This window comes from Gossypium arboreum, chromosome 1 (assembly GCF_025698485.1).
Source record: "Gossypium arboreum isolate Shixiya-1 chromosome 1, ASM2569848v2, whole genome shotgun sequence".
NCBI lineage: Eukaryota > Viridiplantae > Streptophyta > Magnoliopsida > Malvales > Malvaceae > Gossypium > Gossypium arboreum.
In genome coordinates this window covers 117,584,063-117,602,596 of record NC_069070.1, presented here as the reverse complement: position 1 = coordinate 117,602,596, position 18,534 = coordinate 117,584,063, and the positions used below count along the sequence as shown (strand labels likewise).

Sequence of the window (18,534 nt, the reverse complement as noted above, 5' to 3'; positions counted from 1 at the left end):
ATAAAAAATATTATATTTAATATTTTATTTCCTCTCTCCTTATATTCATATTCTTCCTTTCTTATTCCTTCATTTTATCCCTTTTCTCATTCATCTTCATTCATGCAGGTTGAAGGTTTTCTTTTTCTCGTTAAGCAAATGACATGAAATTTGGGTTTTTATTTTGATGGAGGAAAACCCTTTCAGGGTTGAAAACTGTGAATTTTTGGACTCCAAACTTGAAAAACCTATGGCTACGCTTTGACAGCACCATTTGTGGAGGAGGTGTTCAAGCAAAAATCTTTTATAAAAAAATGATAGGGACTTTTCAAAAGAGTTATTTTTTTAATTGTAAAAAAAAAAAACAAAGAAAACTGTGCTGGGGTAAGAAAAAGAAAAACAGACCTGATGTAACGCCCTAATTTTCGGGAATCCTGTGAATGTTGGCATAGGTTTAATTATGTTAGTGGGCCTCTAGAAAGCCTAAGCTTAAGATAGAACCCGACAATTTTAGTTAATTTTTGTTCCATAAGAAAAAAGGGGTGAAATTATGAAATAGGACCTACGTGAAAATGTTTGAAAATGCTATAGGCTAAATTGAAGTGGCCAAATAAATAAGAGTGCAAAATAGGAGGATTTGCATGACAAACCTCCCATTTTACATAAAGTGGCCAACCATCATGTTGTTGTAGACAAAATGTACACTTGATATCCATAATTTATGGTACAAATTGATACAAATTGATAATAGGTTAGGTAAATGTTCCATGATAATGGGTTAGGTAAATGTTTCATGATAATAGGTTAGGTAAATGTTCCATGATAATGGGTTAGGTAAATGTTTCATGATAATGGGTTAGGTAAATGTTTCATGATAAGAATATCATTTCTTTTGTATTAAAGAATTAAATGGATGAAATATGAAGTTTTATTAAAAGAAAAGGGTGAAAAGAACAAAGTTTTGTCCATCTTTGTTCATCATAGCTGAAAGTTAGAGAGAAAGGAGAGGAGAAAGCTCTTGAGTATTCGGTCATTAGGAGGAGAAAAATTGAAGGAAAGTTCTTGGTACCTTGCTTCTATTTTGAGGTTCATGAGTTCTTCTTGATTCTACCTTAACTCTTGAAGTATATTTTGATTTTTAGTTGTGTTGTGAGCATTTGGTCATGAATTAAAATGAAGGAAATGGTTGTTGTTTCATGTTCTTTTGATGAAAATGGAAGATATGTGAAGTTGAGCCAAACAAATGAGCATGCATGTGCCTTAGATGTTAAAGGAAAAATCAGCTAACATGTTGTGCTTTAAAATGATGAAATGGAGATTATACTTAAGTAAAATCATAGATATGTGATGATTGATTGGTGATATACATGTTTAAATAACAAGCATGCAAGTTAGGTGTGAAAGAGTGATTTGGTAATAAATCTGCTTGGGACAGCAGCAGTAACGTGACTTTGGAAAATCACCATAGATTGTGAGAGATGAATTAGAAGCTGAATAAATTATGTAATTAAAGCTTAATGAGTCTAGTTTCAAATGGAATAAACGAGAACATATTTTAAATTCTGTACAATGAGAAATTTGATTCGTAATGAAGAGTGGTCAGATTAGTCAAACAGTGAAACATGGGAAACTTTAAGAAAAATCTGGTATTGATTGGCCATACCAAAAATTCTGAAAATTTTATGGATAGAAGATATATGAGTCTATTTTCAGGGAAAATTAACGGCACTTGATTTGGAGTTTCGTAGCTCCAGTTATAAATGATTTAGTGACTGTTGCTCAGGAAGACAGCTTGCAGTGAAATTATGATTATGTGGTAAACATTGACAAAAATTTGTTAATGGGTTGCTTATTAATTTCTTATAAGCTCACTATGATCTGTAGGTGTGGTTGGCCGAATATTGTAAGGGGTTAATATGTAGTTTGTATTTGAATAGTTAGATTAACGTGTTAGTAATCCAATTGTAGGCGGTTCGTGTGTGGATCTCGTCAACATATAAATCGCAAAGTGTGTGTAACTAACACCCTCTTTCTTAGTCTAGATCGGCAAAAGCGAAAAGCGAAATGTCGAAAACCGGTATTTTGTAGATTTATGTGTGTGCGAATGCTCGTGAGGTAAATCGATTAATGTTTTTGGTAAGCTGCAATGTTTGGACCGCAAAGTGCATGATTTACGTGCCCTCGATATTTTTGGGCTTAATGGGCCAAAATCGGAATGATGGGCCAACGGCCCAATTTAGTAAGAACCCTCGGTAGTGATTCTGTTAGTACGTGAAAGGTAGGAATATGCATGAAAAAAAACCTAAAATAGATAAATTCTGAAATACCTTTAAAAGTGGAAAATTTACGCTTTACCCTAGGTGATAAATTATCGAAATACCCTAGGGTTAAATTGACCTAAATGCATATTTGATTGTTGTTATTTCTTGCATGCCATGTTGTTATTATCGATGCATGGGATTGGGATATTGATGGAGGAAATCTTGAAAGTGGCTTGTCCACGATCTTGGAGGCTTTGCCTCAATTCTATTGATAAGCGAGCAAAAAGGTCAGAATCGTGGAGTGTTAAATTTGGGTGGGTTGAGCTATTCCCACATGGAGTGTATGGCTGGTACGGGTGGAGTGTAGTGGTTGGTGGGTTGAGTAGTCTCCCAAATGGGCTTGCATATGTTTCTTGATGTTGCATGTATTTTGAAATGGGCCTATGGGCCATACATTATCTGAATAAGGGCTAAGGCCCGGTTTATTATAATCTGAAAGGGCTTTGGCCCAGTACCACTATTACCGAATGGGCTTAGGCCCAATAGGCTTGAGTGACTTGGGCTTTGAATGGGTTTTCCTTACACTGAGTTTCCCCAAACTCACCCTTTTATTTTCATCCACGCAGAAATCCCCAACCATAGTGGGCTTGGAGTCGTGAGGGAATCGGAGTGGCCACCGCTCGAAAGTTTGATTTTCTTACGTGAACTGGACATCCTTTTAATTACGTTTGAGGTTTTGGGCTTTTAAATGTAATAAGGCCGCTTATTTATTTTGATGGTTTTATATGTTTTATTAAGATAGATAATATTTATTTTAACTGTTGAAATTGGATAGCTTTAGGCGCGTTTTCAAAAACAACAGTTGATTTCAAAATAACACGAAAACAAGCAAAGCTTCCATAATAAAAGTATTTTCCAAAATTAATCACTTTTCCTAAAATGACTTAATTAAATCGGTTTCTAGAAATATCCATGACGTTGAAGTGTGGCAATGGCGGTATGCATGTCTAGGATTGGATCCGAAGGAGCTTGGTACTTAAGCGGTCAGATGGACTCACCACCTCTTTTCCGGTTTCCTACGGTGCCTGACTTCCATTCACTTTAACCCTTAATGAATTAATCTTTGAACATCAAGTACGATTTTCGGACTTAGAATGGAAAAAAAAAAATTTAACGTTTTTGATGTGGCATGTCGGATCCGGCCATAACTTCTGGGCCGGGTTTGGGGTGCTACACCTGAAGCTGGAAAAGATTGAAAGGGTGTTTGTTTATATGCACAATGTTCAAAAAAATATTCATGTTTTTGAATTATTTTCCTTCTAATTTTATAAAAAATTATTTTTACCTATACAATTTCATAAAATTAGTACAAATGATCATCAAAATTAAGCCTAATTTATCGAACTTAAATAGTGCTTATTGATATAATTGAAAACAGTTATGCGATTGATAATAATATTTTTGAACTTCGTTTTATACATAATTTATGTAAAAAGACTAACAACTTGCATGGTCAAAGTTATTTCTAGTGATCTTAACAGTTTATCAACTATTAAATACCTAACTAATCATACTTGATCTTTATTTAAAAAAATGCTTATCGAAGAATAATTAATATAGATTCCCATTACATTTATTGTAGCTAATTTTTTTTTTTAAAAAAAATCACAAAATGCAAAAATAACTATTAATGAACTTTATAGGAAACAAAGCATATGTATACATATTTATCAAAGACATTGCTAGAAAACAAAGCTCATGCTTATTTTAGTCAAATTAACAACTGCCTCTTCATCGAACTCGTTCCATATCCCTTAATAACTTCTCTTTGATCTTCTTTAACTTCATAACAATCTCTTTCATTTGAAGCCTCTCATTTGGTAACTCTACACAACATTCTAAGCCAACTTGCAAAATGGATAAGGCATAATTCTCGACTTTTAAATCTTCCCTTCCAATGGTGCTCAACAACTTGGGATCTACAACTTGATTTAGCGAAGCTGATATCGACTCTATCACCCAACTCTTCAAGGTTCTTTCTCCTGCAAACATTTCATCTGTGGGCTTTTTTCTTGTGATGATTTCCATCAAAAGAATACCAAAGCTATACACATCACCTTTTGTCGAAACAATTCCTTCGACTCCATATTCTGTGTATGAATTTCAAACAACATTATGAATATTCAAAGATATCTTGATAATGAAAAATTCCTATAAAATATCTGAAACATTATATGCTTGCCTGTTATAAAAGATATCTAGTTGCTTCCCAAAAAAGTCGCATTCAATATGTTTGAAACTCAAATGTTATCAGATATGATTCCTTTTGTTATGCAGATGCTACACTTACATTAGAAATGGAAAAATAAACATGGAGTTTGGTTAGAAGTATAACCTGGTGCCATATATCCAAATGTTGCCATTGTCATGGTTTGTATCATTGAAACCTCTTCACTTAAGAGTTTTGCGATGCCAAAATCACTCAAATGCGCAACCATATCTTCATCTAATAGAACATTGTTGGGTTTTAAATCACAATGAACCACGGGTGTTGCATTACCGTGATGGAGATATTCCAATGCAGATGCAACATCTATCATTATGTTCAACCTTTGTAGGATATCCAAATATTGGGTGTTGGAATACAACCATTTATCAAGACTCCCATTAGGCATGAACTCAAGCACCAACGCTTTGAAATTAAGATCATTAGAGCAACTACTTATTACTTTGACTAAATTTCTGTGACGAGTGTTGCGGAGAACATCACATTCAACATCAAAGCTCTTAAAAGCTCGTTCTAACTCTAACTTGAAGACCTTTACCGCGATGATCGTCCCATCCCGGAGAATCCCTTGGAATACTGAACCATAACTTCCATTACCAAGCAACCTACTATCTTTGAATCCATCAGTAGCTTGTCGAAGCTCGTGGTATGAAAACCGTCTCCACGTTCCTAAAGGTATCATGTCTTCTTGAGTTGGCAATTTGTCTTTCCTCCTCCTATTATGCAAGATAATGATTATCAGAGCCACAACCAAAATTGTGGAGGCAGTTGGCAGAGCTACATATATTATGAGTTCAGCTTAGTTTTTGCCTTGGAATTTCTAAGAGGTCTAGTTTTGCAGTTTGGAACATGAAGTCGAGTTGCACCACACAAGGCTTCATTCCCCTTAAATGATTCGATTGTGTAGTTTCCAAATGATCCTCCTTCAGGAATTTCTCCTTCAAGTCTATTAAAAGAGACATTGAAATATTTGAGATAACGGAGTTTCTCTAAGGATTTGGGAATCTCTCCAGATAGATTATTTCTTGACAAGTCCAAGAATTCCAAACTCAATAATTCATCAAAAGACTCAGGAATAGAACCCATGATTTTATTATTGGATAAGGAAAAATGAGTGAGGTCCTTGAGATCTGTAACTCCAGTTGGGATATCACCTGAGAACTGATTGTTCGACAAATCCAAACTAGTCAAAACTTTCCATTTTCCAGTGTCAATTGGCAGTGGACCACTTAGAGAATTTGAAGACAAGTATAGGATGAGGAGATAGTTAAGCCTTGTCAACGTGGAAGGTATTGAGGAGGAGAACATATTGGAGTCGAGAAATAGTTTCCTTAATGAAGCAAGATCACCTAGGCAAGCAGGTATTGGTCCAGACAATTTGTTATTGGTCAAGAACAAGAAAGCCAATTTGTTTAGATGACATAACTCAGATGGGATGGATCCTTCCAACTTATTGTTTTCAAGAGAAAGACTTTGCAAGTCTTCCAATACACCAATTGTAGTAGGAATCTGTCCTATCAATTTATTGCCTCCGAGCTCAATGTTTATCAAGTGGCTTAAGTTTCCAATTTCACTGGGGATGCTACCTCTGATGTTGCATGAATAAGCAGAGAACCGTTCAAGAGAACTTGAGAGATTTCCTACCAGTCTTGGAAGTTCACCACTAATAAGTGGGTTGATACCGAAAAGAATCTTCTCCAAGACTCTACAGTTTGTCAAGGAAAAGAGAAAGCTCATTCTTGAGGAAGTTAAATTATTATTCTCCAGGTTGAGAATCTTTAAATTTCTTAGATTTCCCAGATTATCAGGAATGGACCGTAAAAAGTAATTACTAGACATGTCAAGAAGAGTAAGCTGAGAGGCATTGGAAATATACATTGGGAACGAGCCGACAAGGTGATTCAAACCAAGATATAATTTCTCCATGTTTGGAAGGAAAAGGCCCATGTTTGATGGAAGATGGCCAGAGAGTTGATTTGTTTCCAAAGAAATTATCGTTAGAGTTGAAATATTAAATACTTGTGGAGGAATAGAACCAGCAATATTGTTAGATGTTATAGTCAACACTTTTAGATTCTTTAGGTTGCCAATCTCATGTGGTATTATACCTGCCATAAATTTTACCAAACAAAAATATTAGACAAATATGGGGAAGGAAAGAGTTTATATATATTTTAAACATTATAAAAATTTAAATTAAATTATCTAACAATGTGTACAATTATGTCAATTAGTTTTTATAGAGCTCTTTCAAATATCAAAGTACTTCAAGTAATTTTAAATTGAAATTTTAGGTCTAAAGTCGGAACAAGTTAAAAATATAGAAAATAGTGATGAATTAAATCATTAAGAACAAACATTCACAAGTTTAAGAAAATGAAAATAGATATTATTTTTCTTTTATCTGATTTGATAAGTTTATTGTTCTAAGAACATAAAAAAAAAAGAAAAAAAAGGAAAAGAAGAAATATACTATTCGCAATGACTGAAAATTTTTATAATTATTGTAAAATAATGAAAACACTAAAAGTCGTTGAGCAAAATAAAGTTCAAAACACATAATGCTACCTATACTAATAGAAATTAAACCTATCAGTAAAAGTTGCAAATTAATAAAAATAGTTTGGAAATAATCACTAGTATTTCACATCCTATTTCTCTCATCATTTTCTCGTAGTTTATTAGTTTATTCTTCAATCTTCTTTTGAAAATTTTCATTTAATAAATAAATTTATATTTTCAATCTCAATACAAGATTCATCTAAATTATTATATTCATTAACAAATGGTTAGCATATATTACCTTCAAAGTGATTCCGACCAATATAGATGTATTGAAGCATACTCAAATTCCCAATTTCTATTGGTAGGCTCCCCTCCATTTGGTTATACGATAGAGATAACATTTGTAACTCTTTGCACTTGAATAGGCTGGCAGGAATTCTACCAGAAAGCTGGTTAAAACTCAAGTACAATTCTTTGAAATTTGGAAGATGACCAAACATATCTTTTGGGATATGACCACTGAGATTATTGGAGGTGAAATCGATGACTTCTAGCAAAAACAAATCTCGTGGAACAAAGGGTATGAAACCAGAGAGCATATTATCGCTTAGATCAATTATTTGCAACGAAGATATATTAAAGATGGAGGAGGGTATTGAACCTGAAATCCGGTTTTCAGACAAGACCAAGATCTGTAGCTTTGACAAATAGCCTAAAGAGAATGGAATAACACCTTTGAAGTTGTTGTGGTACAGAGACATCCCTCCAAGTTCAGTTAATGATCCCAACCATGAAGGGATTTCTCCACTGAAGTAGTTACTACCAAAGCTTAGATATTTCAGCCGATGCAAATTGGATAACTGGACTGGTAATCTGCCATAGAAACTATTGTTTGTGATACGAAGAAGAGAAAGGAATGATAAATTTACTAAGTGAGGTGGAAGGGTGCCTACGAGTCCCAACCCAGTAAGGTTTAGAGCTGTGACTCTACGGTGCTTGGATCCACAACTTACACCAAACCAATTGCAAACAGGGGCAGAGGCTGACCAGTTAGTTGTCAAGACATTTTCAGGATCATGAATAACATGATCTTTTAGTGCTAAAAGAGCTGATTGATCTGTAAGTATGGTGGTTAATTTCATAGAGAAAGTAGGCATAGAAAAATGGAAGATGATAAGAAGAGCTAAGTTGAGGAAAGTATTCCCCATTTGAATTTGGGTGTTTATCAAGCTACCAACAAAGGCAGAACTGAGATTGCTAGACAGATAATTGAATGACCACACAACTTCTTTCACATAATATGTGTGTATATATAAAGGGGAGCTTATGTTGCAATTTCTTCTTGCAAGATTGCAAATTCTTTTAATGTGATTTACGTAGAAACTACGGAATTTATTATAGGATGTGATAATATAATTATGTAATTATTGCTTAAGAAACTTCTTTCTAAATTTCTTTTAATTCTTAAGAAATTTCAGGAAATAATATATAGTGTCGAAACCATTTTTAAATCGAGTTTTGGAAATTGGGAATCGACTTTAAGAAAAACGAAAACGGGAGTCGCCACCAATCTTTTTAGGTGTGATTGGATCACCTTATAAAATGTTTTGTTTTAAAACATTAATTTTGGTCTACGAAAGTCGAGAAAACGGATTCGAGAGTCGGTTACGTACGAGGAAGGGTTAGCACCCTCGTAATGCCCAAAAATTGGTACCTAATTGATTATCAAGTGTCTTTAATGTCGGAAATTTGAAAGTTTTAAGATGCAAACCTCTTTTAATTAGAATGTCTCAATTTTGAAAATTAAGGCTTACTTATTTCAAACGAGTCAAAACATCACATCCAGTAAGTTAGGATGCAACATTTTAAAACCTTCGAAACTAAGCTCGTCTTTCGAAAATTTCTATCTCGAAACAACAAAATGCCATATCCAATAAGTTAGGACACTATGTTTTGAAATCTCGAAATAATTGTTTAAGTTTTGAAAACTCAAAATCACTTAGAAGGGTGCTTGACTATTCGAATTCAACGAGAAAAGTCGCAACCCGATGAAGTTAGGCACTACCTTTCTCAAGTTTCCAAACATCAAGCATTTCCTTTTATTTTTTTTAAAAAACCTTGGAATATTATTTTAAATGACGTTTTAGGATGGCATATTAATGCATCATAAAGCATAGATGTACAAAATATTCTAACATTTCCATACAAACATAAATAATATCATTAAGACAAAACTAAATAACATGAACATACGTTTAATAAAAAAAATCATACTAGGGTAAATATAAGATAATAAACAAATAAAAACATGAGTAAACTAAAAGAAAAACATAATACATGCAAAAAAATTATACAACAATATATATCATAAAATAGCACATAAAAGAAATAATTAAACATAGCATATAAAAAATAAAATTATGCACAAATAAGATAAATGACATACACTAAAAAATGAATAAATAGAACATTTACAAATTATAAAAATATAATGCAATAGTTCAAAATACATGAAATGATAATGTAATATATATACATGCATAGAAAATATATATTTGAAAAAACTATATAAAAGGTTAAATATTATAATATATAAAATACATAATAAAATGTATAAAAGATAGGAATAAATATACATATTTGAAAAATGAAGAAATTAAAATAAAAAAAGGGTTGAAAAACTAAGATAGACGAAGAATAAAATAAGAACAAACCACAGAGAGTAAGAAAGCAAGAGGGAGAGAATTTTGAGTGAATGCTCTCAAGAATTCTTATTGCTTCCCAAAACTCAAGTGATTTACAATGAAGGGAGAGGCCTCTATTTATAGTTGAGCCTCCCCAAATCCAACGGTACAGATCAATTACATCAACGGTTAAGATTAAAGGATATCTACAAATTAAATCTCCAAGATTACAAGATCATATCTTCAAGATTGCATATCATATCTAAGATTGCATATCATATCTAAGATTGTATCATGTCTAAGATTGCATATCATATCTAAGATTGCATATCCTTAAAGATTATATTTCCATATGAGTCAAGCTTATAGATGGACCTTAAATCTTTTCAAGTAATGGGCGATTCTGATTAGGCCAAATTATATGTTTGTAATTTTGTATTGGACTTGGACTTTGTTTTATTTTTATTTTTTTGGGGCTTTATTATTTTAAATACTGAAATGGGCCGGGCAAAATTGAGTGTCTACAACTACCCCTCTTTGCTCATTGCTGTGTAACAGGAATAGACCAAAGACTATAGAAGGACCAATTTTGCCCGGGCTCGCCGAGTCTTAAGTTCTTGATCTTTGATCTTCTTTAAATGGCCTCTTGATGGCTTCAATTTGCTTCACTGCAACTCAGGAAGGCGATATCTGTTATCTTTGACCTGCTCCCCGTTTACTACAGAGACGCCAAATCTGTTATCTTCGATCTGCTCCCCGTCTAATACAGAGACGCCAAATTTGCTTCTTCAATCTGCTCCTTGCAAACTCATGACTGTCATGTTGATATCTTCGATCTGCTCTCCGTCGAACACAGAGACGCCAAATCTGCTTCTTCGATTTGTTCCCTGGCAATACAGAGATGCCAAATTATCTTAGATTTGCTTTAGCGTAAACACGTGAAAGCCAAATCTGCTATGTCTTCGATTTGTTCCTTGTAAACACAAGGATGCCAAATCATCTTGGATCTGCTTCAGTATAAACATCTGAAGGTTAGATCTGCTATGTGTCTTCTCTCCGTCAAATATAGAGACGCCAGATCTGTTATCTTGGATCTACTTTGATGTGAAAACATCTGAAAGTCAGATCTGCTATGTCTTCGATTTGCTCTTTGTAAACACAAGAATACCAAATCATCTTGGATCTGCTTCAGTATAAACACCTGAAGGTCAGATCTGCTATGTCTTCGATTTGCTCCTTGTAAATACAAGAATGCCAAATCATCTTGGATCTGCTTCGATGTGAAAACATCCAAAGGTCAGATCTGCTATGTCTTCGATTTGCTCCTTGTAAACACAAGAATGCCAAATCATCTTGGATCTGCTTTGATGTGAAAACATCCAAAGGTCAGATCTACTATGTCTTCGATTTGTTTCTTGTAAACACAAGAATGCCAAATCATCTTGGATCTACTTCGATGTGAAAACATCCAAAGGTTAGATCTGCTATGTCTTCGATCTGCTCTCTGTCGAATATGGAGATGCCAAATCTGTTTCTTCGATTTGCTCTCTGACAATACAGAGATGTCAAATCATCTTGGATCTACTTCAGCGTGAACACCTAAAGGCCAGATCTGCTATACTTTAACCTGTTACCCTACTACTTAGGGGGTTAAGGCATATCTTCGACCTGTTACCCTACTGCTTAGGAGATTAAGGCGGGTCTTAGATCTACTCCACTACTGCTTAGGGAGATAAGATCTGCGAATTTAACCTGTTACCTTACTGCTTAGGGGATTAAGGTGAGTCGTCATCGATCTGCTCCGCTACTGCTTAGGGAGATAAGATTTGCGAACCTGTTACCCTACTGCTTAGGGGATTAAGGTGCATCGTCTTCGATCTACTCCACTACTATTTAGGGAGATAAGATCTGCAAATTTAACCTGTTACCCTACCGCTTAGGGGATTAAGGTGAGTATTTGATCTGCTCCACTACTACTTAGGGAGATAAGATCTGCAAATTTAACCTGTTACCCTACTGCTTAGGGGATTAAGGCGAGTCTTCGATCTGCTCCACTACTACTTAGGGAGATAAGATCTACAAATTTAACCTGTTACCCTACTGCTTAGGGATTAAGGCGAGTCTTCGATCTGCTCCACTACTGCTTAGGGAGATAAGATCTACAAATTTAACTGTTACCCTACTTGCTTGGGGATTAATGTGAGTCTTCGATCTGCTCCACTCTGCTTAGGAGATAAGATCTGCAAATTTAACTGTTACCCTACTTGCTAGGGGATTAAGGTCTGAATTTTGTAATTTTCAATCAATCTTGCTACATTGTCCACTGGGGAATCCAACTGCAGAATTGATTTCCTGGAATTTATGCTTATGCCAAATAATTAAGATTCCATGATCGAAATGAGTCAAATGCTCCTAATTAGACATATTATGATGCAAAATGTTTATGAAAATAACTCCTATTTCGGACGTCATCATTCATTCATCTATCGAGCTTTCCACCTCGTTCTTCTCGACATATTAATCATACTCTGCTCGTATGCCTCGAATCTTCTCCATCAATTTGGTCTACCGTACCATTCCCCGAATGTTACGACCCACTGAAGATGTTTATGAAATGATCCTTTCTTAAGATCAATATTGCTTAAAACGTCCAACCACCTTGTGGGCTGAAGAAGAAAATCTCTCGAGTATCTCCAACCCATACATATGAGAATTCCTTAAACAATTGTCTTGTTTCAGTTTCTTGTATTATCTAGAAATTTCCAGAGTAATATGCAAAACTTCAATTGTGAAGATATTTTAGTTCATCTATTATTATTTCAATGCAACATGCTTTATGAATAATGGGAGACAAATAAATTGATCCTGAGGATAATTAGATTTGGACAAATTATTGGAAGGAATACAAAAAGATTAACTTGAGAACATATCTTTGCGAAGAAAAAGAATCCAAAGATAATAAATAGGAAAGAAATCAGATGCCCCAGATATCGCCGCTTGAGCGTCTATACACCAGCTCCAAGAAGACTTTCTTGAGTTCAACATGTGTTTAAAATATCCAAAGTAATTCGTTGATGCCTCGATATGTAACATACTTCACTTCTCGTTGAATCCGGTATAGCAAGATCACTGCATGACTTTCCAAATTTGAGCTGCCCTTTCAGGTTTTCAACTCAAAACCCCTTTGGTCTCAAGGCGCCCTTTGCGGGTTTTCACATTGGCCTCTCCATTTTTTTTTCTTTTTTCTCTTTTTTATTTTTATTTTTTTTCTTTTTCTTTTTTTTTCCTTTTTTTTTGAAATACAAGTCCCAAAGTGCCCTTTGCGGGTTTTCACCTTGGCTTCCCTTCTCCTTCAGACAAAGTACTCCTTAACCGAGTCCGAATTCACTGGATCAGATAAATTCTTCCTATCCATTTCTTGTCAAAATCAGTGCACCTCTAGAGAAAGCCCTCTTCGCAACATATGGCCCTTCCCAATTCAACATCCTTTTGCATGGGAAGGATCTCTTTCAGCACAAGATTTCCTTTATGAAATTCTTTTGAACGAACCTTCTTTGTCATAAGTCTGTGTCATCCATTCTTGGTACATTTTCTTAGGATGAATACTTTCAAGTTAAGTTTACTAGAGGTATTCAATTCTTGACTCCATCAAAGCTTGGAGGAAAAATCTTGATTCATAAACCTATGAGAAAGGGATTACCCCAGTAGTAGTCCTGGCTGTTGTTTGTCAAACCCTACAAAAAGATGGTTCAATGATTCTCAGTATACAAGAATGAAGTTGCTGACTTTATCCTTCAACCTGGAAAGCTGAGGTATAGAGATTACTCCCGGAGCATACATCTCACCATAACTCGATGATGTTTTTGAAACATCTCTAATCTTCATAAATTGCCCCCAACTGTGAAGCTGCCAAATGAGCGTAGCAAATAAGAGCCACAACAAATATGGCTGTGGTGCTCTTTTGATACATATAGGATAGAGAATGAACAAACTCTTGCAGATCATTAGCCGAAAACCCAACCTGGTCTAAGAGAACATGATAGTGGGTCTGCCTCGTGATTCTAATCATTCCAGCATGGGTACCAAGGTAAAAATCATTGTTCTTTGGATGGCATACTTTGTTGTCAATGTCAGTACCATGTAGCACATTTTCAGGAGATCCCTGCTGGAAAAACTTGGTATGATGGTTTTTCGTACAACAATAACCACAATCTTTAGGGTTCCACTTCTCGTCAAGGAACTTGCAAGCTTCAACAACTTGATCAAAATTTGATTGAATTGAGACTCGCTAACCCTATCCCTGAAAATAATAATTTGATTAGGTTTCCTCTTCCCTGAACTTGTATAAAAGTCTAAGAGAGCTTCCTTCATGATACCGCCATCCAATTTGTCAGAAACTGGTTTTGAAGAAAGAATCTATCATTTTAAGCTTTAGAGACTGTGTACGGCCTGATGCCCCATAGTTGGAAATCAATGGCCACTTTGGAGCTAACCATCGCAGACTATTGACGGACATCGATCGCTTCAGAAAGCTAAACAATGCACCCATTCCAAGGATGATGGTTGTAACCTTTGAAACAACTGGAATTGAAGGTGTTTGCCCAGTATAAGCATAGAGAGTAGGCGGTAGTTTCTTATGCCAATTTTTACCAGTCTCGGTCATCTTCTGTAATTTGTTTTTTCTTCTTTTTTTTTCTTTTGGCAACCTTTGTTGTACTGTGGTATGGCGCATTATCTTTGAAAAGACTGCAAACTTTTAGCATTGTGCAGTTATATATAATCTTTTTTTTTGAAATGGATGGCTTTTTACTTTGTAATATTGGCATATGAAGCTATCTCCCCCTCTTAATGGAGTAGTTGACGTCCAAAAAGATGAGTCATTGTCAGCTTGAAACTTTTGACGAGCTCAAGCCCATAACATACATGCCCCATAAGTCTTGACTCTTTTAAATTTGGCATTCATTGTACAACTGATGCGATCCCTTTCCATGGTGGACCAACAGTGCCCCAAAACCTCATGTTTATCCTGGCAATTGCAAATCCTCCTGCATGCGTCTTTGGACCACATTTTTGAATTCCCATAATAGTCTCAACAAGGTCTTGTTTTGTCTTCTCAGCTAATTCCAATTTCGTAATCTTTCCTTCCTCTAAGGCTATATTTCTTACCACCACTTCATGGGGTAAAAACCATTTTCAACAAATTCAGAAATAAGTCACAATTTCTGTCACCTTCAAAGTACTGAGATTCCTCTAAACACATATCGCACTCAAAAGGAACTCTGAATCTATAGTATCGTTGCCCGTGTCATTGATATCTAGGGATCTATGATAGGCACACAAAAGAATATACAAGGAATAAATGAATTCAAGAATAACTATTTACATGAAATGAAAATTTATAAAGAATGTCAAAGGTTAAAAGAATCAGAATGAAATAATATATACTCGGATAAATAATAAAAGTATGTTTTATTGAAAATAAAAATGTCTGAACATGAGCCCAATTCTCAAAAGAAATCTCATTACTCCTAGGCTTTAGAGCAACAAGAGTGTTCTGAATATTACTCCGTAAAATTCCTAAAGATTATAAGAAGTTCTTCTGCAGTCCAATTGTTTAAAGAACTTCCCGGCTTATAAGGGCGAATGCCCTGAAGGTTTCTTTGTTTAGTCCCTTCCTCATGTATGATATTGATGGGATGATTTTCATTTCTAAACACCCCATTCTCTAGGTAAGCTATCCCTCCTGACACAAAAGTCAGGGATATGTAAGGGAACGTCGTTAATTCCCATTCAACTTCTTTTTCACTTAGCCGTGACCCTCTTCTCTCTCTCTCTTTTTCTTTCTCTTTTTAATAACTTTAACTAATTAGGGTCTTTTTATAATTTTGAATGCAAATGATACAATGAAATGCTATAAGATGCAAATGAATGCAAAAGGTATCGATCTCGATTCAATCTCATTTAGAAAACTTTATTTAGAAAAAGAATATCTTTACATATAAATGGATTACAAATACGCTTTCGCCTTAATGCCTAAAGTTTTAACAACAAACTCTTGGCCACGATCAGATTGTAGCTCATATTGGTGCTCAATATGTCAACCTTTGCCGCCAATGTCTGTAAATAATCAGCTACCTCTTAAGTTTGAGCTACGACCTCACCTGTGGGGTAATCCGTGCAGCTAAGGGCACCTCTTCCAATACTTGTGAAGTTGTTCTGATTATTTTGAGATAGATTAGCGAACATGTAGGTATCCCGTTCTGCAGTGTGCTACCTTAAAATAATATCCTATATCCTTAATGTTTCTTGAGAGCTTTCAGATTTCTACCCATGCAGAGCATCCTGCCTCAGTACCTTCGCAGCATAGCTAATCTCTAAAGGTCTTTGTATGATACGGTCTTCTTTAATTACTTTCTTTCACGCTTACTTGAGCTATCCAGGCCATCGGGGCTTGCATTTCCATTGTTTCTGATAAGTACAACAGTAAACTCAAGCTTGTTATTTGGTAGCGGTCCTATAGTAAACGAGCTTTTACCATCATAGGCAAAATTCTTTCCATCCAACTCATTTTTGTAGGTCTTATGCACTTTATCAATCACTTTCCTTCCAATACCCTTACCATCCACATGGCAACCGTCTTCATATGAAAAGAGAAATGCTATAATGTTAGAAGTGTCCATCAATACTCCCACACTCACTTTGAATTGCTCATCTATCCTCCTGTCAAGCAAATATTGCAAGTCCCCTTAGTTATTGTAGAACAACTGCTTGGCTTCATTACTCCATTGATCCATATTTCCTTTAACTCCTAGAGATTATTTTGTGCCATGTTGATGCGAGTGTAACCCCATAATTCTGATGTGTATCCTTCAGCGTTTCCTTTGACCATTTATGGACGTTAACGTTGCCCTCCATTCTATCAAGAAGTCCGTTCTCCATAGTAAAACTTTCTAACTTAGAAACTGACCGTGAATCAATACCTTTTAAATGCAAAATGACATGCACAAAAGAAAGAAAACAGTCAGTATCATATGATATTAATAAACACAAAGATAACCTAAGTATAATTCTATCTATATTGAGCTCTTATGATTTTTCTATATGTGGTTTGTTTCTAAAGTTTGAGGTACCCGAACTAGCAGATTCCTCGATCCTCACCCATTATAGGCTCATTTGAATTGAGTTCAGTTCAGGGGAATACATTTCCCTATGGCTACATGGAGATGAAAATCTCACGAAACCATAGGTATGGATGTATCCCGAAAGTGATCCACTATCCTGCACGGAGGCGAAAACTTCACGAAGGCATAGCTTCTCACTCCCACTTAAGGGTGTGACCACAACGGTCATGCAAATACAATGCGTATCAGAATATAGCAACACATGCAATAGTACAAACACATGTAATGCAAAGAGGATTAAATTTTAAAAATTTTAATTTCTAACATTAAGACAAGAGATAATCAATTACACGGCTTGACTCTCTTATTAGTCCCCAATGGAGTCGCCCAACTGTCGAAACCATTTTTAAATCGAGTTTTGGAAAATGGAAATCGACCTTAAGAAAAACGAAAACGGGAGTCGCCACTAATCTTTTTAGGTGTGATTGGATCACCTTATAAAATGTTTTGTTTTAAAACATTAATTTTGGTCTACGAAAGTCGAGAAAACGGTTCAGGAGTCGGTTACGTACGAGGAAGGGTTAGCACCCTCGTAACGCCCAAAAATTGGTACCTAATTGATTATCAAATGTCTTTAATGTCGAAAATTTGAAAGTTTTAAGATGCAAACCTCTTTTAATTAGAATGTCTCAATTTTGAAAATTAAGGCTCACTTATTTCAAACAAGTCAAAACATCACATCCAGTAAGTTAGGACGCAACATTTTAAAACCTTTGAAACTAAGCTCGTCTTTTGAAAATTTCTATCTCGAAACAACAAAACGCCATATCCAATAAGTTAGGAAACTATGTTTTGAAATCTCGAAATAATTGTTTAAGTTTTGAAAACTCAAAATCACTTAGAAGGGTGCTTGACTATTCGAATTCAACGAGAAAAGTCGCAATCCAGTAAGTTAGGGCACTACCTTTCTCGAAGTTTCCAAACATCAAGCATTGCCTTTTATTTTTTATTTTAAAAAACCTTGGAATATTATTTTAAATGACGTTTTAGGATGGCATATTAATGCATCATGAAGCATAGATGTACAAAATATTCTAACATTTCCATACAAACATAAATAATATCATTAAGACAAAACTAAATAACATGAACATACGTTTAATAATAAAAAATCATACTAGGGTAAAAATAAGATAATAAACAAATAAAAACATGAGTAAACTAAAAGAAAAACATAATACATGCAAAAAAATTATACAACAATATATATCATAAAATAGCATATAAAAGAAATAATTAAACATAGCATATAAAAAAATGAAACTATGCACAAATAAGATAAATGACATACACTAAAAAATGAATAAATAGAACATTTACAAATTATAAAAATATAAAACAATAGTTCAAAATATATGAAATGATAATATAATATATATACATGCATAGAAAATATATATTTGAAAAAAACTATATAAAAAGGTTAAATATTATAATATATAAAATACATAATGAAATGTATAAAAGATAGGAATAAATATACATATTTGAAAAATGAAGAAATTAAAATAAAAAAAGGGTTGAAAAACTAAGATAGACGAAGAATAAAATAAGAACAAACCACAGAGAGTAAGAACGCAAGAGGGAGAGAATTTTGAGTGAATGCTCTCAAGAATTCTTATTGCTTCCCAAAACTC

At 34.6% G+C, this 18,534-nt stretch overlaps 2 protein-coding genes across 2 annotated transcripts; both read right to left on the bottom strand.

The window, feature by feature from the left end:
- Positions 1 to 3,838: 3,838 nt before the first annotated feature.
- On the bottom strand, positions 3,839 to 6,558 carry LOC108481175 (receptor kinase-like protein Xa21). Its single transcript, XM_053031031.1, has 2 exons — positions 4,636 to 6,558; positions 3,839 to 4,390 (listed from the first exon to the last, which is right to left on the bottom strand). The coding sequence occupies exons 1-2, from the start codon at positions 5,207 to 5,209 to the stop codon at positions 4,032 to 4,034; spliced, it is 933 nt and encodes a 310-aa protein (XP_052886991.1). The 5' UTR covers positions 5,210 to 6,558; the 3' UTR covers positions 3,839 to 4,031.
- LOC128280840 (LRR receptor-like serine/threonine-protein kinase GSO1) lies at positions 5,314 to 8,316 on the bottom strand. Its single transcript, XM_053019406.1, has 2 exons — positions 7,331 to 8,316; positions 5,314 to 6,635 (listed from the first exon to the last, which is right to left on the bottom strand). Exons 1-2 carry the CDS (start codon positions 8,238 to 8,240, stop codon positions 5,314 to 5,316), a joined length of 2,232 nt encoding a protein of 743 aa, XP_052875366.1. The 5' UTR covers positions 8,241 to 8,316.
- Positions 8,317 to 18,534: the final 10,218 nt, after the last annotated feature.

Bases quoted from the DNA above. Each gene is read 5' to 3' on its own strand.
- LOC108481175 (XM_053031031.1), bottom strand. From the start codon at position 5,209: ATGATACCTTTAGGAACGTGGAGACGGTTTTCATACCACGAGCTTCGA. The intron at 4,391-4,635 runs GTTATACTTCTA...ATTCATACACAG, and splicing joins ATTTGGATATATGGCACCAG to AATATGGAGTCGAAGGAATT.
- LOC128280840 (XM_053019406.1), bottom strand. From the start codon at position 8,240: ATGGGGAATACTTTCCTCAACTTAGCTCTTCTTATCATCTTCCATTTT. The intron at 6,636-7,330 runs GTAATATATGCT...AATTTATGGCAG, and splicing joins TGGTCGGAATCACTTTGAAG to GTATAATACCACATGAGATT.